This window comes from Numenius arquata, chromosome 10, assembly GCF_964106895.1.
Source record: "Numenius arquata chromosome 10, bNumArq3.hap1.1, whole genome shotgun sequence".
Taxonomy (NCBI): domain Eukaryota; kingdom Metazoa; phylum Chordata; class Aves; order Charadriiformes; family Scolopacidae; genus Numenius; species Numenius arquata.
In genome coordinates this window covers 36,448,416-36,472,797 of record NC_133585.1, presented here as the reverse complement: position 1 = coordinate 36,472,797, position 24,382 = coordinate 36,448,416, and the positions used below count along the sequence as shown (strand labels likewise).

The window sequence follows — 24,382 nt, the reverse complement described above, 5'->3', positions numbered from 1 at the left end:
TGTGTTGACCTTATTTTTGTCTGTGGAATCCCTTGCCCTGTTTCTTAGAATTTTATCCCTGAAACATCTTGTGGGGCAAAGTCAAAGTCAAAATTAGTTTTAGAATTGCTGTCTTAGACATTTGAAATAGCTCAACTACTTTCCTAAGACTCCACAAAAATTGTGTTATTTTAGATGCATAGGATTAGATTCTCACCCTTTTACGTTGGTTCGGTGTCATTCTGATGTGATTGCAAAATTTCTGAATCTCTTTTCACCCTGTGTCTTTGCATATGCTGAATGCACAGATGTTTCCTTAGCATGACTATCTTTGTATCCAGAGCGTCTTGTTCTGTTTGCCTCTCTGAAGAGACGCTGGTGGGTATTATATTCCTTTTTGTAGTTTTTTCTTATATAAAATCTTTGGCCTTTTTTTTTTTTTTTTTGCTTTTGTAGGGGTACTTGATTTTTTATTATTTCTCCATATGGAGAACATTGCACTTACTGCAGTCAGGGCATGTGAACTTTTGGTTTTCATCATAACTACTTTAAGTGTGTTTTTATTTGAAACTGTCTTGCAGTTAATTGGATGACGGGATTGCTGACTTCATATACACAGTTGTGGGTTGAGTACTTAATAATCTGTTTAAAGCACATCCCATTCTGTCTGCTGATATTTATATAAGCAGGAAATAAAGAATACTTCAGAAGAGTCAATCAATAACCGTCATTAATATTTTAAACTGACCTTCATGGCAGATAGACATCATGTTCTTGCTTCTGCAGCTTCAGTGGTACAGAAGAAATTATATTATTCATGTGTGCAATGTGTATAGAAACTTCAGCATTTGAATTGATCAGAGGGTCAGCCCCAAAACAAGTTGTTTGGTTTGAAGGGTGAGCAGGCGCAGGATGCCAAAGTAGCCTGTGTTGGTGCAGCCCTACCTGTGCAGAATGGTGGTTGTGAAATGGCAGTCAGAACGTCATTCCTCAGCTTGCATGTCCTGAAAACTTAGCGTTGTGTCATTTTGATTAAGAACAGAATAAATTTAGGGCAGATACTATTTTAGGCTGGGTCATTGGCCAAGCTGTGGTGGGAACAGACAGTTCTGTGTGGCCCCTTTTTATTTTCTAGACCTGAGAATTAACACAATGCTGGTAACCCAGCTCAAAGCCACAGTGAGAGGAGTCATGTGCTAGTCGCTATTCTGCTTATCGCGTTTTGCATCCCTCAGGGGCTTCAGCTCCCTGCATGTGAAGCTGGATGAGAGCTGTGTGCTAAGCAATGTTATTCCTGTAGCAACAGAAAAAATCCTCAGATGTCTGTATAGCCTTTGAATGAATGAAAATGTTTTAACCAAGATTAAACTGATTTTTGAAGACACTCTGCAGTCCACTGTCTTATAAATTGTCCTATGGGTTTAGTTTTTTCTGCAATGATCTGAGCTGCTTGTTTCCCTGTGTTAACTTTGAAGGTTTTGCACACCCAAGAACCGAAGACAACTTCTTGACCTTTAATCTCTGAGAAGGGTTTGGCAGATCTGTGGACTTTCTTCTTGGTAATACACCATGCTGTACGCAGAGTCATTCATCTTAACTGGCATTTTGCTAACTGAAAAGTAGTGATCCAGGGGAATAGGACAAAGTGTGGGGTAGACAGTTAAATTGGGTGCATGAATGTTACAGAATCACAATGGTGTGGCCAAGAAGACCAATGGCATCCTGGGGTGCATCAAGAAGAGTGTGGCCAGCAGGTCAAGGGAGGTTATCCTCCCCCTCTACTCTGCTCTGGAGTACTGTGTACGGTTCTGGGCTCCCCAATTCAAGAAGGACAGGGAACTACTAGATCGAGGGAATGGAGCACCTCTCTTATGAGGGAAGGGTCTTTTTAGTCTGGAGAAGACTTGGGGGGGATCTGATCAATGCCTATAAATACTTAAAGGATGGGTGTCAAGAGGTTGGGGCCAGTCTTTTTTCAGTGGTGCCCAGTGACAGGACAAGAGGTAACGAGCACAAACTTGAACATAGGAAGTTCCATGAGGAGGAACTTCATTACTTTGAGGGTGCCGGAGCACTGGAACAAGCTGCCCAGAGAGGTGGTGGAGTCTCCATCCTGGAGACATCCAAAACCTGCCTGGACAAGTTCCTGTGCAACCTGCTCTAGGTGGACCTGCTCTGGCAGGGGAGTTGGACTAGAGATCTCCAGAGGTCCCTTCCAGCCCCGTATCATTCTGTGATTCTGTATTCTGCAGACTTGCTGCCTCTTCCTCTCCCATCATATCTTTTCTAATTTTCCACCTCCTGCCAGCTGAAGGAGGATAACTGTGGTCACTGTTATTGCTGACCAACACACAAGCACTGCGGTGTTTTTCTCCTGCTAACAGAGGTCATGTTCACTGCAGCCCTTCGGTAACTTGGCATTAAATTATCGCAGGTTCATAGTGATGCAGAAAGTTATTCTATGTCCTGGTTCTGGAGCAGGCTGCAGTTATGAATTGGAAGGATGTATTTGGACCAAAATGATTTTTTCTCCAAGATACCAGCATGCTTTTGGGGAAATTACTTGTTTGAAAGGTGTATTACATTTTAAGAAGCCTTCAGTAACTTCTTTTAATGTTGGAAAGGCAATAGTTTTTCATTTTGTTCTCTCTCCTGTTTTTTCATGATATGTCTGATACTCATTTATGCCACTTTGTTTTGTTTTAGGCAGAATTTCATTTGACACAGTCGTATTTCTAGATTCGGGTATCATTTGAATTTTAGCTAACACTTCACTCCTTAGTTCTCTTGAAATTTTGTTTAATCAGTTGTCTTGCTCTTACATTCTTTAAGTAACCATAATATGGGAACATCTAGAGCTCAAGTACAGTATCATTTCTGTGACGCAATTGGTATGCATTTTTTTTCTTTCGGCTTTTGTGCTGAGTCTGGTTTCAAATATAACTTGAACGGTAATAGGCTCTGTTTCAAATATATTTGAGGTGCAATTGTTCCCATACTAAAAATCTGCAGGAGTTTCATTCCCCTCATAGTACATAGAGAGGGACTGACCACGTTATGATTCATCTTGCTCCATCTTGCTTTGCTGGCTTTAGAAAGATCTGAACTTAGAGTAGGTCTGATCTGAATGCTTAGAGTAGGTGTTCATCTTCAGGTTGCAAAGTTGCAAACTTTCTCAGTATCTGAGTAAAAAATGTTTTCCATAGCTGTGCTTTTTTTTTTTTTTTCCCCTGAATAAACTAGCATCAGCTGTACTTCAGACAAGCTCTTTGTGTAGAAATGGTACTATAGGAGAAAAGTTCAATGTTTTCTGGCTCCCTGTCAGGCTTCAGGTAAAATGATTTCCTGGAATATATAATAGAAAAATTAGGATCTGAAAGCAGTCTTAGTTCTTTTGTTTAATTGATAAAAGATCATAAAAGATCCTCTGGTGAAATGTCGCTTAATTTTTATGTCTGTGTTAGTTCTGCAGGAGTAAAATCTGTTAGCAGTAGGCATTTGTGTTTAGAATGGGGGACAGAACTTAAATTTCAGGCAAAGTTTTCATAGTTCTTCTGACTTTAACTTTTAGGTATATTCTGACTTGACAACATTCCTAATTACAATTCATAGATTCATAGATTCATAGATTGGTCCAGGCCGGAAGGGACCTCCAAAGGTCATCTAGTCCGACCTCCCCGCAGTCAGCAGGGACACCCCCAACTAGACCAGGTTGCCCAGGGCCTCGTCGAGCTTCACCTTGAATATCTCAAGGGAAGGGGCCTCGACCACCTCCCTGGGCAACCTGTTCCAGTGTTCCACCACCCTCATGGTAAAGAACTTTTTCCTAATATCCAATCTAAATCTCCCCTTCTCCAACTTAAAACCATTGCCCCTCGTCCTGTCACTGCAGGCCTTTGTAAACAGACCCTCCCCAGCCTTCCTGTAGGCCCCCCTCAGGTACTGGAAGGCCGCTATGAGGTCTCCCCGGAGCCTCCTTTTCTCCAAGCTGAACAACCCCAGCTCCCTCAGCCTGTCCTCATAGGAGAGGTGCTCTAGCCCCCTGATCATTTTGGTGGCCCTCCTCTGGACCCGCTCCATCAGGTCCATGTCCTTTCTATATTGAGGGCTCCAGACCTGCACACAGTACTCCAGGTGAGGTCTCACCAGAGCAAAGTGGCAGAATCACCTCTCTGGATCTGCTGGCAACACTTCTTTTGATGCAGCCCAGGATGTGATAAATTAGACCGGCATTTAGCCACTAACTGTTGCTTCTTGTCTTTCTGCCCTTGCTATTTGGTAGCCTGGCTGTCCTTGTTTTTCTTCTAACACACGTGAGGCTAACCTTAGCTTAGGTACATTTACATATGAGAACAGACTAGAAACAAGCAGTCTGCTATTCTTTATTTCCCTCCATTAGCGTTGTCTTAGGATAAATGATGTGTGTGTACCTGATCTGTGAATAAACTGTTTCCTGTATGAAAGAAGTTTTGAAAATACAGTTGCTCCTTCCTTCCTTTCCCTCCCCTGTCGTACCTCTTAGCAACTTTTAGTCAGCTCCATAGACATGTTACAGCAAATGCCGGAGCTCCTCACAAAGGACTATAAATTGCGTACATAATCCCTACAGTAGATTAGTGCTCAGGTTAGCCGAATGAATTTGCAATGTTATGGTTACAAGGGATTTAAGGGCATTATCCTTCCTGTGCAAACAGTAGATGGAAGTTCTTCAGGGATTTTTCCCATGTAGCACTGGCAGCTAAAGCCAGATTGCAGAATGTGGTTTCAAGAGCACAAGCAAGGATTTCTGCTTCCTGAAATTTTTCTAAATAGGCATGCATTTTATGTACAGATTAAATAAAAAATAAATAAGTTAAAAAATATATGTATAGGAGTCTGGTCCATGGATTACTTTTTTTCATTCCTTGGTAAATTTGTTGGTGCGTTTGATTCTGTGATTCCATACTTATACACATTGGGGAGGGAGGAAAAAAAGACAAAATCAACAAAAAACAAACAAACAAACAAAAAAACCCAAAAAACCCCACACCAGCCCCCCTTCCAAATTTTAGAAGTTTCTTAGGATGCAAATGGAAGAACACATCTGAATTTTTCAGCTATTGTGAATGGTGGTTCCTACCTGCAGGCAAGAGGAAAGCTTGCTAGTGGTCCACAGACATCAGGTGCTTGCCTGGTGCTGTTTTTCGGCTGTCTGGGGAGTAAAGGGAAAAAGATCCTTTGCCTAGACACATCCTTGCTGTCCCTACGTCCCTGGCAGCTGCTCTTCTAACTGCCTCGTGCTGTCTCACCGTGGTGGGTAAGAGGGCTGGTTTGCTGGGTCTGCACAGGATGAAAGATTGACTCAGCAGGTGAGGATGTGTTTGTGGGACATTCTCAGGGGAGCAGTGGCGAGGCTTCCATCTGCTTGGGGAAACAGGCTTTGCCTGTGTTACTGTATACTTATGCATAACTGCAAACAACATACAGACACGTTCCCTCTTTTTTTTTTTTTTTTCTTGGATTTGACCATCCAATATCGTGATGTAATGAAGTGCTATAAACTCCCTTTGTTTATGAGGCTATGATGTGTTCAAGAATATGTGTGATTTGTAGTATATGACACTTGAAGTTCTATAAAAGACTTCCGAGTATAATTTTGGGATTGTTGTCATGAATGAGTGCAGAAAGCCATGCTGATTAAAAATTGCTAAATATAAAGCAGAAGAACTCCTGATCTCAAAAATATTAAACACTGGAATAACTGTTGCATCCTTTGCTTGTGAAGTCAGATATGCTCCTCTTAACGGTTTCTGAAGTTCAAAGTTGATTTTAAGTTATAGGAAATGCTTTTTCTATGCATAGAAAACTGTTAAATTTTGAAGTATTGTATATAAAGATCTAGAAGTAGAGGAAAATGTCCCATCCAGTGCCATTAGGAAGCTGAAATCTTTCCGTACACTGTTGAGCATTCCAGTTCCAGCCATACAGGAGAGTATCATGTTGGATCTGACAGCTGTCACAGGGAGAAATGGTGTGTGTCTTCTGGGTTTGGCCATAATAATTTGGGAGGGAAATGCCAGATTAGCAGGGAAAGAAGAAACATTTCCTTTTGTAAACAATCTTACAAGAAGGTTACAATTTCTTTGAAGCTACTTACAAATTCTGGTATTAGGATTCTGGTAGAGTAAGTCTAGACAAGATGGATTTGCAGAAGAAATAGCTGATGGGCAGTGAAAGATGCATGATTAACAATTTTGTTTTGTTCAGTTTGTTTCCTCAAGTGTTATGTATATTCTGTTTTTGAAACCTAAAGTATATATGTTTGTCATTTTGAGTGGATGCTTTCTATTATTTACAGTAGTGTATAATTATACACAGACTCTGACAAATATAGCAGTGTCATAGAGTCTATTTTTAGGCTCAGACATTTGTGATTATGATCTAATGTGCCAACACTTAGCCAAGCTATGAGCAAGAAAATCTTACAGCGAAACAATGCTATTCACCTCATGCATAGCCTGGTACCAAAGAAGCATCATCTGTACCAGGACAGGGCGTTCTGCTGTTTTTTTTCCCCTCTGTCCACTTGGTTTCCTCTGTTCTAGACAGACAGGATGAGTTGGTGAGGTAGAGCACACAGTTGCTGGACTGGAACAAATTGTTTATTTTCCATTGTTTGTAATCATGCATGACTTACTATGCTTGTTTCTTTTCATTTTTTTATTTTTATTTTTTTAAACTGGGATTTTCCATTTATACTCCACGGAGAATCAGTGTTGTTCGCTCGGCTGCCTTCCGAGTTAAGTTTCTGCTCAGCATAGGGTTGTCCTAGGAACCAGTCCTGTATCCCTTTACTAGAAAGAGGTGGCCCATGCCTGTGCGAGCAGTCTCACTGACCATATGGCACACTAAGTCTGAGTCCTTCCTCCCCATCCTGCTGGAACCAAACAGTGAAAACCTACTCGCCTACTCCTGAGCCTCCTCAAGCCACTGCCAAAAGGCTATTGATATTCATTAATCCTTAAAAATGAAGTAGCATCTGAAAAGGAGCAAGCAAAGCTGAAACAAATGCTGTGCTCCGAGTCAGTTTACAGCAACAGCACATACTCAAACCAAAACATTCCCATGTGAAAGATACACAACAGCTAAGCTGGGATGCTCGATGTTTTCTGAGGTACTATGTCTGAATCTTCAGTTTATCTGCGTTATAACTTCTGTAGTGATAAACTTGGGTTTGCTGTAGTGTTTCACCCCCTTTGCTTCTGCGTTGCTTCTAGCAGTGTGTTTTGCACCCTACCCTGCATTTCCTTACATTAAATGCCTCTTTCAGTGTCTCAAGACAAGGATGTGTTTTTCTGCCTCCGGCAAGCCACTGGCTGTATCTTTCTCCTGTTAAATAAGACTTTTTTTCCCCTCTGGTTAGAGGTCAATGTGAAGTGCAGGAAAGAATGATTATGATAACAGGAGGAAACAGGAAGAATCATGCTTACTTTTTCAATCTGTTTTTTATTATTGTTTTAATGTAAAACATTGTTTCAATTAAATGCTGACCTGTGCAGTGGTGTGTGCGTGCACATGCTGAAATGAATTCAGGCTTTGTTTGGAAAGCTGTGACCTCTTTATTCCTGGATCAAGGCTGTTGCGTTTCAAACCCACTGCTGAGTACTGAAATTTCACTTGTACTTCTAGTAGCACCGGCAGTAAAGATCCTTAAGAACGGTATTCTCCTTGGGCATTTTTATGTGCTGTTCTCTCTCAATTTTTAAAATAAACTTGTTTGGTTTTAAGAATTCTTCATGTCATGAAAAAACATAACTGTGGCATGATTAAAATGCTAATTTTAATCTGAGCTAAAACTGGTACCTGATGGAGCAGATATGTATAGAAATGAGGAGGAGAGATCTTTATCCGTTACTTGTTTTCTCTATCACTTAATTTCATGCTATGTTATCTATTCTTTTTTTTTTTTTTAAAGTGAGAGTGCCATGTGAATTGACTTCACCAAAAAGTAAAGATGGGACTCAACCCCAGTACCAGCTCCTGCCCTGCAAAGAGCTAGCTGCAATGACACTAGAATAAGATGTTGAGTTTGTTATTTGCTTGGATGTAAATTTTAAATCTGGAGGGGTGAATCTATGTTGTCTTGCTTAAGTTTTTTTGTTGCTTAAAATGAACTGTTTCAGAGGAAGGAAGAAGCGGGGGAGGAATAACATGAAAATTGTCTGGGTTGTTAAAATGAGTCAGTTACATTTTATACTCGTCCTCTGGTAACCAGATTTTCATTTTCCTCCTTGGTCTCGTGGAATGTTTTTATTTATATATCTTATTAGTTCTGGATGTTCTGTGCAAGGGGAAACCTGAATTACAAATTTTTATTTTTTTTTCATTATTGTATTAAGAGCCTGGGTATTGAATGCAGGTGCTCAGACTCTGCCATAATTGGCAGTTTATGGAGAGTCACCAGCTGTACTGCTTCACAGGGGAGATATTATAGCTCTTCACACGTTGTATATATTGTAGGAAATGCCGAATTCCTGTCATTGTCAGAAACTTTGCATGTCCACATCTACCAGTGCCTCTGTAGAAAAAAAGATAACAATCCGCTGAAAGTTAAAACCATGTCTATTTTCAGAAACAGCTTATGCCTTTTATTGTCCTTTCATGTAGCACTAATTGATGTTTTGTTTGTTTAAATGTAGAAAAGATTTAACAAATGTTTGTCTTTTTATGGTCATGCAAGGCAAACTGGTGTCGTACTTACTGCCTCATTTTTTTGTAACACGTGACAACAGATATTACAGATCTGCATTTGTGTGATTGTGTGTATACCTCTATACAGCATTATACTTACCATGCAAAAATATACTAAATGACATATTTAATAGTTCCAGTTCACAGAACAGGGTTGGAAATGCAAACAATAGAACTCCAAATTGTGTTAGACCTTAAAAGGCATAATTATACAGTGGGAAAACCATGATGCTTCTGGACATCTTACACAACGGGAGCTGTAGTTGCTCCCTCTGGGAAATGCTTGGGAGCTGCAGATGGTACTGCTTGGTCCTGCCCGAGGGATATTGATATACTGATGTGTGAGTGGGAGGGACTTCTGCACCTTTTGAAGGATTGAATTATAGGGGGAAGCTAGGAATTGGTATTGAGGTTTATAGGTATTGTATATGGGTGATTTGGCCAAACAAAGGGGAAGGTAAAAGCTATGCCTGCATTTGAAAAGCGCGATTGCTGAAAGGAATGAAAAGCTATTGAGTGTTGCAGGGAACGTTTGTTGCATATCAAGAAAAATACAGGTATCTATCTGGCATCTTACTAGATAGCAAAATAGAATTCCAATGAAAGTAAAAGAAATCTCATCAATTTGTTTTTAAGAGCAGCTTGGAAAACAGTCCTAATATAATAGAGGAATGGACAAGGTTGCAGATGTCTTATGTGAGCTGATTTAATATTTGCCTTGAATATTTGTTATCCCTCTTCCTCTGTGGTTTAGAAATGTGTTTGGATTGATGTGTGGACATTTGGAGGTTTTGTCCTGTTAGCTTCACACCTGTGTTCCTGGAGATGAGGCTGTTTCATTCTGTCTTTTGAAACAGATTTAGTTTATATTCTGTCTGTGGTCATTAAATCCCCTTTTTCTTGCTCCTTTCATTGGAAGTGTCTTGCATGTTCTTTTGACCTAGTTAAGGCTCAGTGTTGAGATGTTCCTTTGAACATCATTTCCTTTCCAGTACTGCTGTGTGCTTGTGTGTTGTACACTTCATGCTTGTGAGAACCAGGAAGAAATCTACGTATTTCCATGGTTTGTTTTTTTTGTTTGTTTGTTTTTAATAGGTTTGTACGCATTGCGGAGAGCACTGGGGAAAAGACCTAACCTGTTGGACAACGAGGTGGCTGGGTCAGTGATGATTGCTTTCAATGACTTCCTGCAGGGGATGAATGATGTCAGGCCCAGCGCCATGAGGGAGGTGGCAGTTGATGTGCCAAAAGTAAGTTGTTGGTTTTTTTTTTTTGCAATTCACCAGCAACATTGTTAGAGCCACGTTAAGAGTTGCAGTTAGGCGTTGAAATGCCCTGCCAAAAGAGAGGGATTTTGTGAAGTTTAAGTCTCAATTTACCAATAAATGTTGTGCATCATCTTTTTGTTTGCATATTTGTTTATTTAATTATAATCTTGAAGACCCATTTACAGAAGCTTAAGTTCTTAATACTTTAGGAAGAGTTGGTATCACCTGATCTGCAGTTTTATATGCTGAGTGGGTTAATAAAGTAAAAAACTTCAGATGTCTGTTCAAAGCAGATCCTGAATAACTATGAAAGCTGGAGACTTTTGTAAAGCTGACACAAACTTAAGCAGAAACCATTAGCATTTGTAACCGAAGTGTATTGAAACAAAGCCATGAAGAGATTGATCGCTATGATTTTATATAAAGCAGTTGACTAATTCTACACACAGTTCATACTGCCGTGACCTTAATGTCTTCAGTGGCATTACCTGGTTTTAACTGAGGGCAGAAATAGATACTGTTGGTAGGTTATCACTGCCAAGTGGTTACCCATCAGGGGCTGGGTTCATCTTTACACCGCTCGCTGCCCTCTGTTATGTATTACAGTAGTTGAGTAGCAGACACAACATAAATTAGGTTAAAGAACTGATCTGGTTTAAGAAGACTCTGATCTGGCTTAAGAAGATTCAGCAAAAGAAAATGTTGTATTTATTCTTACTAAATCTTGACTCTGCAAGCTGTTGTGCTGGTGTTTCTCAGCAGCTCCCCAAGCCCTAAAAGAAAACATTTCTGTCTTATTGCATGAAGATGAGTCATCTGGGAATTAGATTGCACAACTGTAGACCCTTATTCCCAAACTATAGGAATGGGAAATAAAATCTGCGAACAGGATGCTGCACACAGCCAGCTCGGATATCACACTTGGCTTGTTAAGAGTCCACGCTGTGCAGTGAAGTGCTGGGTGGAAGTGCCTGGGCTGGCCCCAGACGGCTTTTCCTGGAAATGTTGCAGTTGCATCAATATCCGCAAGGGCTAATTAGTTCTGCTGAGAACCAAAGTTACTAATTCTCTCATTGCTTATTGTGTTATTGGCTCTTGGGCTCATGCCATTATCCCTTTTCGACATACCAGCCTGTTTGGAGCCAGATGGAGTGCTGCTAAACAGCACAATAAAGACAGATAGAGCAAGGTCTTGAGGTACTGCAGGAAATCTGTTCTGAATCCAGGTCAACCTACTACTCAGTCTCCTTTTGTCCACTAAACCATCCTACCAGTGGCTTCCTTGGTTGTCACTTGTTTTTATTTGTTAAACACCAGCTGAGTCACTGGCATAATACTGAAATTCATTTCTTTATTGAAGGGAAAATAACAACATAGTGCAGATTCCTTTTGTGCTGAGAGCACCTGCATTTTTACAAAATCCATATTCTGTGAAGATGTAGGGCCATCTGCTTGGTGCCTGGGATGAGTTTAAAGTGAAATCTAAAGTACTGGATGCAACAGATTTTGTGTCCTCCCACATCATCTACCAAAGGAGGTGCTGTAATTCAGTTTAACCATTATTTTGGGCTGCAGAGCTACCAGCTTATCAAAATGAAGGTACCTGTGTGTGCTCAGAAGCAGTCTGAATAGCTGAAAAAACTGACACAGCTGCCCATGAAAGTCACTGTGTAAATCCAGCGTTGCAACACCTTCCCCATTTTTCCCCCCCAAGGCTAATTACTCCATTACCATTTGTATTTGAGGTAGGGAAGTGCCCTAAGTCAGCTCAAGTCCATGGGTTAGTTGAAGGAACTTGGTTATGCTGTGGTTAGGTGGCTGGGACCTTACAGATGGCAGTGCAGGTGAAGCAAGCAATGGGAATCCAAACTGCAGCTGCCTGGTTAGGGCTGCTTGCCGGGGGCTTGAGATCTGATGCAGGAACACTTGCAAGCATCTGAAACTCATTCATGTACTTTAGCATAGCGTAACTATTTTAGAAAAAATTGACCACTGTGTGGTTTAGAGACATGCACTATGCACAAGCAAAAACAAATAATTAAAAAAATAAATCTATTTATTGTTATTATTAAACTTAGTTTAGTGTAATTTGCTCTTTATTAACAAATAAATGTCTTATTATCACCTGATTGTTAGTGTCTGAGTGCCAGTCACTTAGCATTTAATGTACTGTTATCCAGAGAACTTACATGGTTGACCAGCTGGAATGTATAGAGCTTCACCTGGGGATGGATGAAGACAAGACAGAGAGCTTATGGGTCAGGATTAAAGGGAGCACGGGGGCAGGGGATGTTACAGTAGGAGTCTGCTACAGGCCACCAGATCAAAGTGACAGCGAGGATGTGGCCCTCTACAAACAGATAGGGGCAGCATCGCGCTCACACGCTCTGGTCCTCATGGGGGACTTCAACCACCCCGACATCTGTTGGAAGGACAACACAGCAGAGCACAGGAAATCCAGGAAGTTCTTAGAATGTGTCGACGACAACTTTCTTCTGCAAATAATAGAGGAACCAACGAGGAAAGGAGCAGTGCTGGACCTTGTCCTCACCAACAAGGAGGGGCTGGTCGGGAATGTCAAATTCAAGGGTAGCCTCGGCTGCAGTGACCATGAGATGATAGAATTCAAGATTCATAAGGCAGCAAGGAGGGTGCGCAGCAAGCTGGCTACCCTGGACTTCAAAAGAGCAGACTTTGATCTCCTGAGAGATCTGATTGGTAAGGTAGCGTGGGAAAAAGAACTGGAAGGGAGAGGGGCCCAAAAAAGCTGGGTGGTATTTAAGGATTGCCTCCTCCAAGCTCAGGAGAGGTGCATCCCAAAAAAGAAGAAATCGGGCAAAATAGCCAGTAGGCCGGCGTGGATGAACAAGGAACTGCTGGACAAACTCAGGACCAAAAAGGAGGCCTATAGAGGGTGGAAGCAGGGAAAGGTAGACTGGGAAGAATACAGAGAAGCTGTCCGAGTCACCAGAAACCTGATCAGGCAAGCGAAAGCCCAGGCAGAACTAAATCTAGCCAGGGATGTGAAAAATAACAAGAAGAACTTCTATAGATATATCAGGGATAAAAATAAGACGAGGGAAGCTGTGGGTCCCCTCCGGAAGGAAACGGGAGACCTGGTCACCCAGGATATGGATAAGGCTGAGCTACTGAATGACTTCTTTGCCTCAGTCTTCACTGGCAAGGGCCCTAACCACACTGCCCAAGTCACGGAGGGCAAGAACAGGGGCTCTGGGAATGAAGAAGCACCCACAGTACAAGAAGACGAGGTTCGAGACCTCTTAAAGAACCTGAAGGTGCATAAGTCCATGGGACCTGATGAAATCCATCCACGGGTTCTGAGAGAACTGGCGGACGAAGTTGCTAAGCCCCTCTCCATCATATTTGAGAAATCGTGGCAGTCTGGTGAAGTTCCCACTGACTGGAAAAAAGGGAACATAACTCCAATATTCAAAAAAGGAAACAAAGAAGACCCGGGAAACTACAGGCCGGTCAGTCTCACCTCTGTGCCTGGCAAGATCATGGAGCAGATCCTCCTGAAATCCTTGCTAAGGCACATGGAGAATAAAGAAGTGATTGGAAACAGCCAACATGGCTTCACCAAGGGCAAATCGTGCCTGACAAATTTGGTGGCCTTTTACAATACTGCCACAGACTTGGTAGACAAGGGCAGAGCGACTGATGTCATTTACCTGGACTTATGCAAAGCATTTGACACTGTCCCGCACGACATCCTGGTCTCAAAATTGGAAACTCATGGATTCGATGGATGGACCACTCGGTGGATAGGGAACTGGCTGGATGGCCGCATCCAAAGGGTTACAATCAATGGCTCAATGTCCAGGTGGCGGCCAGTAACGAGTGGTGTTCCGCAGGGGTCGGTACTGGGACCAGTACTGTTTAACATCTCTGTCGGTGACATGGACAGTGGGATAGAGTGCACCCTCAGCAAGTTTGCTGATGACACCAAGCTCGGTGGCGCAGTTGACACGCTGGAGGGAAGGGATGCCATCCAGAGGGACCTAGACAGGCTGGAGAGGTGGGCTCGTGCAAATTGCATGAAGTTCAACCAAGCCAAGTGCAGGGTCCTGCACCTGGGACGTGGCAACCCCAGGCACAAATACAAGTTGGGTGGAGAATGGCTGGAGAGCAGCCCCGAGGAGAAGGACTTGGGAGTGCTTATGGATGAGAAGCTCAACATGAGCAGGCAGTGTGCACTGGCAGCCCAGAGAGCCAACCGTGTCCTGGGCTGCATCAGGAGAAGTGTGGCCAGCAGGTCTCGCGAGGTGATTCTGCCCCTCTACTCTGCGCTCGTGAGACCCCACCTGGAGTACTGTGTCCAGCTTTGGAGTCCTCAACACAGAAAGGACATGGACCTGTTGGAACGGGTCCAGCGGAGGGCCACGAGGATGATCAGAGGGATGGAGCACCTCTCCTATGAAGACAGACTGAGAGAGCTGGGGTTGTTCAGCCTGGAGAAGAGAAGGCTCCGGGGAGACCTTATAACAGCCTATCAATACCTGAAGGGAGCCTACAGAAGAGCTGAAGAGGGACTCTTTGTCAGGAAGAGTGGTGACAGGACAAGGGGCAATGGTTTTAAATTGGAAGAGAAGAGATTTAGATTAGATATAAGGAAGAAATTCTTTACAGTGAGGGTGGTGAGGCACTGGAACAGGTTGCCCAGAGAAGTTGTGGATGCCCCATCCCTGGAAGTGTTCAAGGCCAGGCTGGATGGGGCTTTGAGCAACCTGCTCTAGTGAGAGGTGTCCCTGCCCATGGCGGGGGGGTTGGAACTAGGTGATCTTTGAGGTCCTTTCCAACTCTAGCCATTCTATGATTCTATGATTCTATGATTCTATGATTTATTGTTTGGAACACGGTTTGTAGCAGAAAATGTAATACAGCTTCTAATTCCGTGGATACCTTTTTTTAAGAGGAGTATGCAACATTTTATGTTGTATGCTTCTAGTAATGATTTTTTGGTATGTCTTAATCTAATTTTACAGACTTATTTTTGTTTCTCTGATTAAAGTTGCATATTTAGCTGCTCTGGTTGAAGCTGTGTGTTTGATTGTGCTAACGTTTGCAGATAATTGGATGCTGGAGTACTAGGTTTCAGTAGAAACCCAAGTATCTAAGAAGCCAAATGAATGCAAAGGCAGAGCCATTAATTAGTTGCAACATCTTGTGTCGATGATGCTGTGTCCTAGAATGCTTTGCTGTTTGTTATGCTTGAATGTCTACTCCTGCAACACCTGTGGGAAACCTTAAAATTACTTGCTTGCCACAGAACTGATGCTAATATTCCTCATTTCTGTAAGAAGTTCTTCCTTTTTACTAATTTACCCCTCTTCTCAATACAGTGTTTTCAGTCCACGGATTTGGGCCACTTACCCATTCAACACTTTACTTAATTGTCTCTTGGCCAGAGTGTACTGTGATATGTTACTTATGTGCTCTGCAGTAATTCATACCAACAGAAACTGCTTTACTTACACTTTTTGTTGCATTCTTATCAAAATGTAAAAATTATAACTGAGTGTACAGGAAACAAAAACAAAACAATGAACCAGATAGGAGTCCAGCTTTCTTCAAGAAACCTAAAACTTGTGCTTTGTTTTTGTTTTTCCTGGCTAATGTATCTTTGTACATAGTATTTTGTGAAATCATCCTGTATGATTAATGTCCAGATAAATACTTTCTGTCTGTAAGGATAGACTTTTCTTCCCCTGCTCTGCTTGCCCCAGAAGCTATCCAGCTAGATAGTTAATTGTGTGGGGAAATTTGTTAGAAAATCAGGGGTTACATTCCTTCTTGTTTTGAAGTCTGACCTTAACACTGTTTGTCATCTAAAAAAATCCGTGCTAAAAATAACTTCAAACACTAAATAAATGATCAGTTATGAGATTTTTTCCAAAGAAAAGACAGAAGTCTGAGCTACATTAATAATATCAGCTTTTTTGCTGTTTATTGCAGATATATTATTCACTTGGCAGCCCCCTTTGTGTGGATGGAACATTTGGGCTATGCAGTCAGTTACAAGTAAAACCATTGATGTACATGCTGAATTAAACTGAGACTGCTGTGATTTTTAAATTTCTGTTTTTCAGATGGTGGGTTTTTTTGGTATTTCATTGCTTTGCTGTAGGCATGTGTCAGTTGAATGAGAAGAGTTCAATGTAGCTTCTAAATAAATCCACAAGTAAACGAATTTTGTTGAAGGGCTCCTTCCCTTACAGTCATGACACCTTTGCCGTTTATGGGCTGCTGATTTTTCTGAAGCTGGTATCACCTCTGATACTGAACAAAAATAATTACTTGTTTTATCATGAACTCCAAATTGTTTCATCAACACAGAGCTTGTTCTCTGAAATCTGCAGAACTTTGAGTAGGCTGTAAAGAAAACGTAGTTTGCAAATCAGTGTTTTAGGTCCTAAAATTAAGCCATAGTTCCCTGGCTGTTTAGAAGGCTACTATGCTAAATTGCTCTATTGCAGTCTTGTCTTATTTAAAACTTGGAAAAGCCTCGTTATGCGTATACTTGGGGTAGTAGCTAAAGAATAAGGAAATATATTAGAAGTGGCTTGTTTGAGTCACCTCAAGCAAGTCAGTTCTTGGTGTCTGAGGATATTTGATAACCTTTATAGAATGCTTTGCAGTCTTCTCCTGAAAAGTGCTCTATGACAAACTAGTTATTATGTTTTTTGTCATTGATGTAAAGTGTGCTTTTTTTTTTATTCCAGACGTATTCAAAATTACTGGTGAGGAAAATAGCCAAAGTGAAGTGAGTTTGGAGTGGTAGACTGAAAGCGAGGTTGTGTGCAGGAGGGGCCGTTGGAGGTGGACGTGCCACCATGTGCTTTTTTTTGTGTTGTCCTTTCTGCGTTCTTTTGTCCTTCCACTTGTGCCGGGATTGCTGTGTGTGTTGGCTGTGACCAAGGCATATGCAAAATACTTGCTGCCTGGTTCCATGTAGCATCTTGTTTTCTGTTTTTACAGAGCCTTTCTCGAACTTTGCTGTGTGTTACAACCTTTTTAGAAGGCTGCTTTTTCTGCAGCAGGGATTTAGGAGAAAGGGGGTGCACGTTATAAATCAGGAAGTTAATACTTCAGCTCTTTGGAGAGTTGCACTGTAGTTGCTGTTCCTCCCTCTCCTATGGGTCTCTCTGAAATTTTTGTAGAGTGCTATGGGTTTTGCTTGCCTGTTTCACTCCCTGTACTGTAATTCAACACTCAGATTTGTGTCTTTGCAGCCAAAAGGTTCTGGATGAGACATCCTTTGCATGTCTGCTTTATTTCTTTATTGTTGCTGCTTAACAGCCTCTGGGGAGTTGCTGCTCTTCTGTATTCTGAGCTCTGTTGACCTGGGGAGAGCTAAAGCTTATGGCAGTAATGAAATCTTGGTATCTCACGCACTGTAACATAGCACTGTCTTTGTACGTGTAACCTCAGCCCCAAGGCTAGTCTTTAAAACCATTTCCACAGTGACAGAATATCACACTTCATTGCTTATGGTGCAAGACCTTTCCTTTGAGTTCACGTGCAGGTAACAGAAGTGTAGCTAGCTGTCCCAATGCGCACATGGAATTTGTGTTAATTGCAGTCGGGAAGTTACTGAGGATTTGTGTGCAAAACCAATCCACCTACCTTCCAACCGTTTATGAATCTAAGAGAGTTCTTTTTTTTGGGTGTTTTCTTGTTGGTGGACTGTTTTTTCCTCCTAATTATCTCTATCCTTTTGAAATAAGGGAAAAAATATCTGTTTTGTGTAGGACTTGACCAGAATGTGAAGGTAGCTATTTATTAGCTATTTTTGCTTTTAACACCATTGCTGCTTGAATTCCATACCTTATATTATAGAAATTCTAAATAAGTTAACCGAATTTTTGACCAGTTAATTATTAATATTTTTTTAAACTCATAATGGGCAAACTCACATTTAGTGGCCTTATTTGTATGTCATGACCCAGTTGTCTCCCTTTCCTCCCCTTCCTGATTTTAAATGTAAGCAAAATCAGAGTAAGTCTCCAGATTACTGAAAACAACCTTCATGTAAGGTGGCTCTACTTCACCTTTTCTGTCCAATTCTATCACTTGTGTTGATATTAAATGACATATAGTGGATTTGAAAAATCATTTGAATAATGCCTCAGAAAACTTGTGCGAATAGTCCGAATATTTGCCAGAAGGTAAAAATAACGTTTAGGTTTTTTCTCCCTGGCTTTTTGCATGTGTGCAAAGTACTGCTAGTGGATTTTGCCTTCTGTTGCTGAAAGTTATAGGGAATTCCTGATGGCTTAATTAGTTTTAGTTCTTGTTCATGTTTGTTAAAATCTTTGTCTAGCTAGAAAGACATGAAGATAGGAATGACTAGTCTGTGGATTACCAGAGTAATGAGTAATACCAGTAAATTACCATGAGTAAGGATTGATACTGAAAGATGGGAACGCGCTTATGTTATGTGTCTTCTTCCGTCAGAAAAAGTTGTTTAAAAGTGCCAAGATTTAGTTCTGTGCAGTTTACAGAGGTGCTAGGTAGAATTAAGGGTTGTAGGGACAGGTAATACGTATTTAAAACATAGTGCATAAATCAAATTTAAAACATTGACACTGTTTCAGATCTGACTCAGAAACACTGGCTTTTAGAATAAAGGAAGATTGAGATTAACTGTCCTGAGTTCGATTATGTTACTCAACCATGAAATTTGAGTGAAAAGGGGTGTTTTGCGTGGGTGGAACAGTGGCAAGATGCAAGTGAGGTACCTGACATGCATCTTCACTTTTTATAAACTTGTATGTTTGCTTCATTGTAATTAAAAATCTGCAGGTGGATTTCTGTCTCTTACTGTGAAAACTCAGGTGGGAAGGGAGGATTCTTCTTACCTTTAAGCACTTAACTGAGGTGCCTAAATTGGACATCTCCTCACCATATGTTCCCTCTAAAGGGAAGAGAGAAAAACTGGGTGTGAGACCACCTGTCTGACTTCTGAAAGAGATTTTGTACTATAGCTGAATCGCTCTGTGAAGTCTCTTTCTCTTTTGACTGTGTTGGTAGCCCAAGGTGCCTGACTTCGAGCTGGGGCTCAAAGTCAGGAGGTAGGAATTCATGCTCTTGTTTCCTTCTTTCTTTCCACAGTGTTGTGGAGTTTCGCCCTTTACTGTTTTTGTTGAATTCATACGAACGCTTTCATTTCAAGACTAGAGACTTGTGCACAGCCCATTTTCATCTGTTTGCTACCATTTCTTTAATCTGATTTGTGCAGTTAGTCTTCCTCGTAGCAGGAAGCAGCACTTCAGAAAGGAATACTGGCAGGTTGCAAAGTTACCAGAAGTGGCATGCTGTTTAGGTAATGCCCCAGCTCAAATGCTTTCCTTGCCCTGCTAGTGGGATGCTCTGCTGTGTCTGGTTCAGTCTTCACTTCGCTCTGACCTTTACTGAATTTGTGTTTCTTTTCTGTTTTGTTTTTTTTTTTTTTTTCTTTCCATAGGGGAGTCCTGCATTTGGCAGATCCCTCTGCTCTCAGATCCTCCTTAGTAGGCAGTGTGATCAGCTCTACATATGTCATAGTTCCCCAGGCTTATAAAGTAATTATTTAAAAACCAGAAGCTGCTGGTCACTAGGAAAAAGAAAGAGGGAGTTTTTGTTTCTTTTCTTTTTTTTTCTTTTCTTTTTTTTTTTTTTTTTTCCCTCTGGAGTGCCTGTAACATGTTCCTGATGTGAGAGAGATGATGTTCTCCAGGCAGCAGATCGGCAGCTCTTCACCTTCCAGTTAGCCTTTAAACTGGGAATATTTATGAGGGGTTGACCCATGTGTATTGATCTTTGCTGTTTGCTCTCTGCTGTCTTTGTAGTTTTCTTGTATGTCAAAGTCTGACCATCAAGGAGAAGTTTTATTTTGTTACCAGTTTGCTTGGACTTAGGTAAAAGTGCTTGCACCACATCCAAATGCTCTTTTTCTTCCACTTCAGTAGTAGACTGAATTGTCTCTTTCAGGGACTTTCTACTTTTAGTTTCCGCTCTGTGTAATGGTATCAGGAAAATAGCAATAGGGACAAGCCAGGAGTCACACCAATTTTCAAGTCAGGAGAAAGGTGATACATTGTCTCTTAGTAATACTCTGCTTGCCTTTCAAGTGTGGCTAACTTTCCAGAGCTGAAGGGTGATTTATGTCTAGTAAATTGTTGGAAGAGTGTTTTAAGGCAGAAGATCATTTGATTTAGGTGCATCTTGACAAGTTTAATATTTGAAGTGGATGGGAATGGATGGTGACAGAGTGAAGAACAGGCTGGGGGATGTGGGGAAAAGTCTCAGGCTTGTTGTCAGTGATGTGGGGAGAGGTATAGCAGGTTTGCTGTTTTGGGTAGGATGTATTAGTTCTATCCTGATGTATACCTGACAAGCCTGTCTCGTGTCTTCAGCAGAGCAAATTTAACTGCAGTTGGGTTCGAGGGTTGCTTTTTTGTGTGTGGTTGTTCTTTTTTTTGTAGATACTTGTCTATTTGGAGGATTGTGGGGTTTTTTTAAGCTTCTAGTCAAATCTCCAGTGCCAAAGTCCTGTGTGAGAGTGATAGTGTTGGCAAGTGCAGGAACCCCCAAAACTTCTAAAACTCAGTCCTGTTCAGCTTAGTGGGGTTATACAGCAGGGATCAGGGCCTTACTCTGCAGGTATAAATAAAACCACTTTGAGCTCATACAGCCCTTTTCTTCAGGGAAAACATCAAAGTAATTTATAAATTCTCTATCAGCATTACATTAAAAAACCAAGAGAACTGAGTTGTGACTTTGCTAAGTGATCACACAAAGTGTTTCTGCCTGTATGATGATGCTGTGATTTTGTTATTTTTACGTGTTCTGTTATTGATCTTTGAAGTAGATACAAAATATTTTGCCTACATCCTCCTGCATAAATGAAGTCTAATCCCCTTTTACTTTGTGTGACTTCATTAATAATTGCTTCTTGTTTAAAAAAAGGCTTTTTGAAGAAGTGACTCGTTAAAAACAACTTCATGAAATAACCATGAAATAACCATGAAATAACCAATTCTACAGAGCATTTTTTGCTTTCTTTTCTTTTTTAATTGTCTTGCTCCATTGTATGAATTCAGCAAAATGGTCTGCTTTGCAGGTATCTTGGTCAGACATAGGAGGACTAGAAGACGTCAAGCTGAAATTGAAGCAGGCAGTTGAATGGCCTCTCAAACATCCCGACTCCTTCATCCGAATGGGGATTCAGCCTCCAAAAGGTGTGCTGCTTTACGGACCTCCTGGGTGCTCAAAAACAATGATAGCAAAAGCTTTGGCTCATGAAAGTGGCCTCAACTTCTTGGCAGTGAAGGTAGGTCATTTAGTCTTACATCTTCTTAACTCCTGTGTAATTGTTGATAGTTCACCAATGTCCAGTGCTAGAATCCAGTGGCTCTTAGAGTTTCTAATCATTATATATGCTACAGCAAACATCTTGTAAATATCAAGTGTAAGGTTTGTGTTTTCTTATGAAAAGGACTAGTGCTTTTCTTGTATCCTTTTAAGAAATTTATTATTTAATTTCTCACTGCACAGAAATTATATGTTGGATGAGTGGGTAAACTGTATAGTGACATCTTAATTATTGGCATTATTTAAAATCATTTAAAAATGGAAACAATTAAGTTCTTGAAGCAGTAGAAATGAAATATGACTCTGGAGTCTGGGTAGTTCTTGCTGTACTGAATACTTGCATGGAAATGTTATCATCTCATCTCTTACATTCCTTCTCATTCCTCAGGAAAGTCACTTTCTTTATCTTACTGTTAATTTTTCATTACAGATTTTTTCTTGCCCTATTTGCCTTTTTTCAGGCCATCAGTTTTTAGAAAGTTTGCAAAACCAGTTATATCTGGAGTACTCTTGGATAATTCTCTCAGCATTAAGAAATACTTTAAAGTACAGAAAAATTCTGGATTTCATTGCCTATGAATCAGTGTAATTGATTACTGTGGGCTGTATGGAAAATGCATGAATGGAACTTATTTAATAATAATACTGAGCTTCAACGCATAGGAAGGAAAAAAAAAAGATAGCAGAGTGATTCCACATGGGGTAGTCTTGCAGCTGTGTCAGAATGCTAATGAAGTGCAAGAGAAAACATTTGTTTTAAGTGTTTTAAAAGTATCTCCTTCTCAGCAGTGAGATCACGTACTCTTGTCTGTTGACCATCTCTTTACTCACAAAGCCTTCTGTGGTGTTAGTTTCTGCACAGCTTCCTCCTCTGCTGATCCTTTCAGACACGCTGTAACTGTAGCTCTGGATCCTGTCCTCTCTGGGAGCAGAGGCAGTCGCACCGACCCTGGAGCCAGCAGCCCTTCGTTGCCTGTGCTCCCTGCTATTGCAGGCTTGCCTCTGGGTCATGGTCACATCAACAAGAGCAGCCTTGAAAACCTCAGCCCTTAAGAAACTCTACCTTTACTGCCTCTTCCATAAAGACAAAGTAGTTCTTTGTATTTCAAAGTTACTGGTAAACAGGGTAACCTTTTCCTCCTGCACTGCTTAAAAGAAAACATTCCTCGTTGTCTTCCCCAAGGCTCTGATGCCTGAGAGGGCGGAGAAAAAAAGGTAGCAGTCTGAGGAAAAAAAACAAAAAACAAAACAAAACAAAAACAACAAAAAAGGGGCAGTTAAAAATGAATGTTGTTGCTATCCTATATTCATCAGTCATAGCTACATCAGACTTTTTTACTGATGCAGTTAATTGTCCAAAAGTAAAATGTGGCACATGCTGAATAGGAGGTATCTGAAGGTGCACTGATATGAAATGCTTTTGTACAGTAATGCAGCGTTTCTTCATGGTGTGGTTCTGGTGGTGCAAACCCCTCTGTCATTGACAAGCTGCAGCAGAAGTGGCTGGCTTGGGGAAACTGCCTTTTATTGGCCTGGAACCGGTCGAATATTCAATGTACAGATGTTTCAAGAAGCACATCTCTGGAGCATGTCCAACCTTGGATATGTTGACTCCAGGAAGGGAGCATAGCCCACTTTCTCTAACTTCACATTTGCTTCCTGGACAGAAAAGGCAACATCCATCATGTACTAAATGTGTTAAATATCATTGTCTGTAGCATTTCTTAAAGCAGAACAGGCATGAATTAATTTCCACTGCATGTGTTCCTGCAATAAATCCAAAGTAGATGAATATATGTTTTTTGGGGGGTTTTGGGTGGGTTTTGTTGTTTTTTTTTTTTTGAGAGAGGAGATTTTTCTTTTGTTGCTTATAGTCCTATTAATTTTCCTGTTCTCTACGTTATGTCTCAAATATCCGTCTCTGGAACTGATATCAGGCTTTTTGAAATGGAAGTGTGTTTCTTGATAATTTACTTTTCAGACTTGCATTTTCTTTCCAGTCTCTCCTGCCCGAAATAAGTAATTTTGATGAAAACTGTCTGCTGTAAAGCCTGTAGGATACTCTTTCAGGATAGTTTAGGTGGCTCAGGTTCTTGTATCCTTCTTGAGAACGGACTGCAGAGAGGAGGAATAGCCCCAGCTATGGGAGCCTGTTGCTGGATGCTGTCTCTTCCTGTGTCTGAAACCTGAGAGGAAATAAAGTACGTTATGTGCGGTGCTTACTTGGTCCAGTGATTTTTGGAAGATGGACCCATTATGTCTGCACGCTACGTTTAAGATACGTGGGTGCAGTAAGTTCAGCTTTCTCAAGACGTGCTGAATGTCCTCTACTTTTCTAAGTTGGCTGTCCTGCTTGGGTGCAGCAGGTATCACCCCTGCCCCAGCCTGGCTCCAGGAAGGCTTTGCACTGTTTTCCAGATGTGCCTATGCAATGTATGTGCAGTTTGGACAGCTGGCTCTGTTAAATGAGGTACTTTAGCCTAGGTTATATGTAATCTGTTAAAAAGTGACATTTCCACGTGTCTTGGGCATGTCTGGTTGTCATAATGCTATATGAGGCATGGTCGAAGCAGTGCAGCCTCCAGCCCATGTCTGACTTGCCACCATTAAGTTTTAGAAGATGGGCAAGGTCTAGATGTAATTTCTGAGCAGAGGAGCTGAAGAAAATAACGTGATAACAGATGTTTGAAGTTGCATCCTGTTCTCTCCTGAAATCTATTGTGAAGTTTGAATGGTTAGTGTTACAATGAATGTGGCTCTTTTGTAAACAAGCTCTTTGATATGTGGCCAAAACTTTTTATAGCTGTATTTTCACCAAGATTGGTGACCTTTTGATTTTCCAGAGACAAGCAGTTGTGTGGTTGGTTTGTTTTACAAAGCAATCTTGCATATAATTCCTAAGGGGAATTGTTTATTTTTATTCCTTCACTTGATTTTCTTTGTCTCTAACACAATATATCTGCTAAATTTACTGGGGAGGAGGTTGTCAACTACTTTCCAGGGGATGTCTCTTCCTGCTCCCTCCCACC

At 41.1% G+C, this 24,382-nt stretch overlaps 1 protein-coding gene across 1 annotated transcript in view; it reads left to right on the top strand.

The window, feature by feature from the left end:
• The window catches only part of AFG2A (AFG2 AAA ATPase homolog A), a 203,039-nt gene that overhangs the window by 18,218 nt on the left and 160,439 nt on the right, over positions 1-24,382 (top strand). Inside the window, exons 9-10 of the mRNA XM_074154986.1 lie at positions 9,805-9,959; positions 21,103-21,312. Of these exons, the coding sequence (XP_074011087.1) occupies positions 9,805-9,959; positions 21,103-21,312 (365 nt within the window). The remainder of the gene's footprint in view (positions 1-9,804; positions 9,960-21,102; positions 21,313-24,382) is intronic.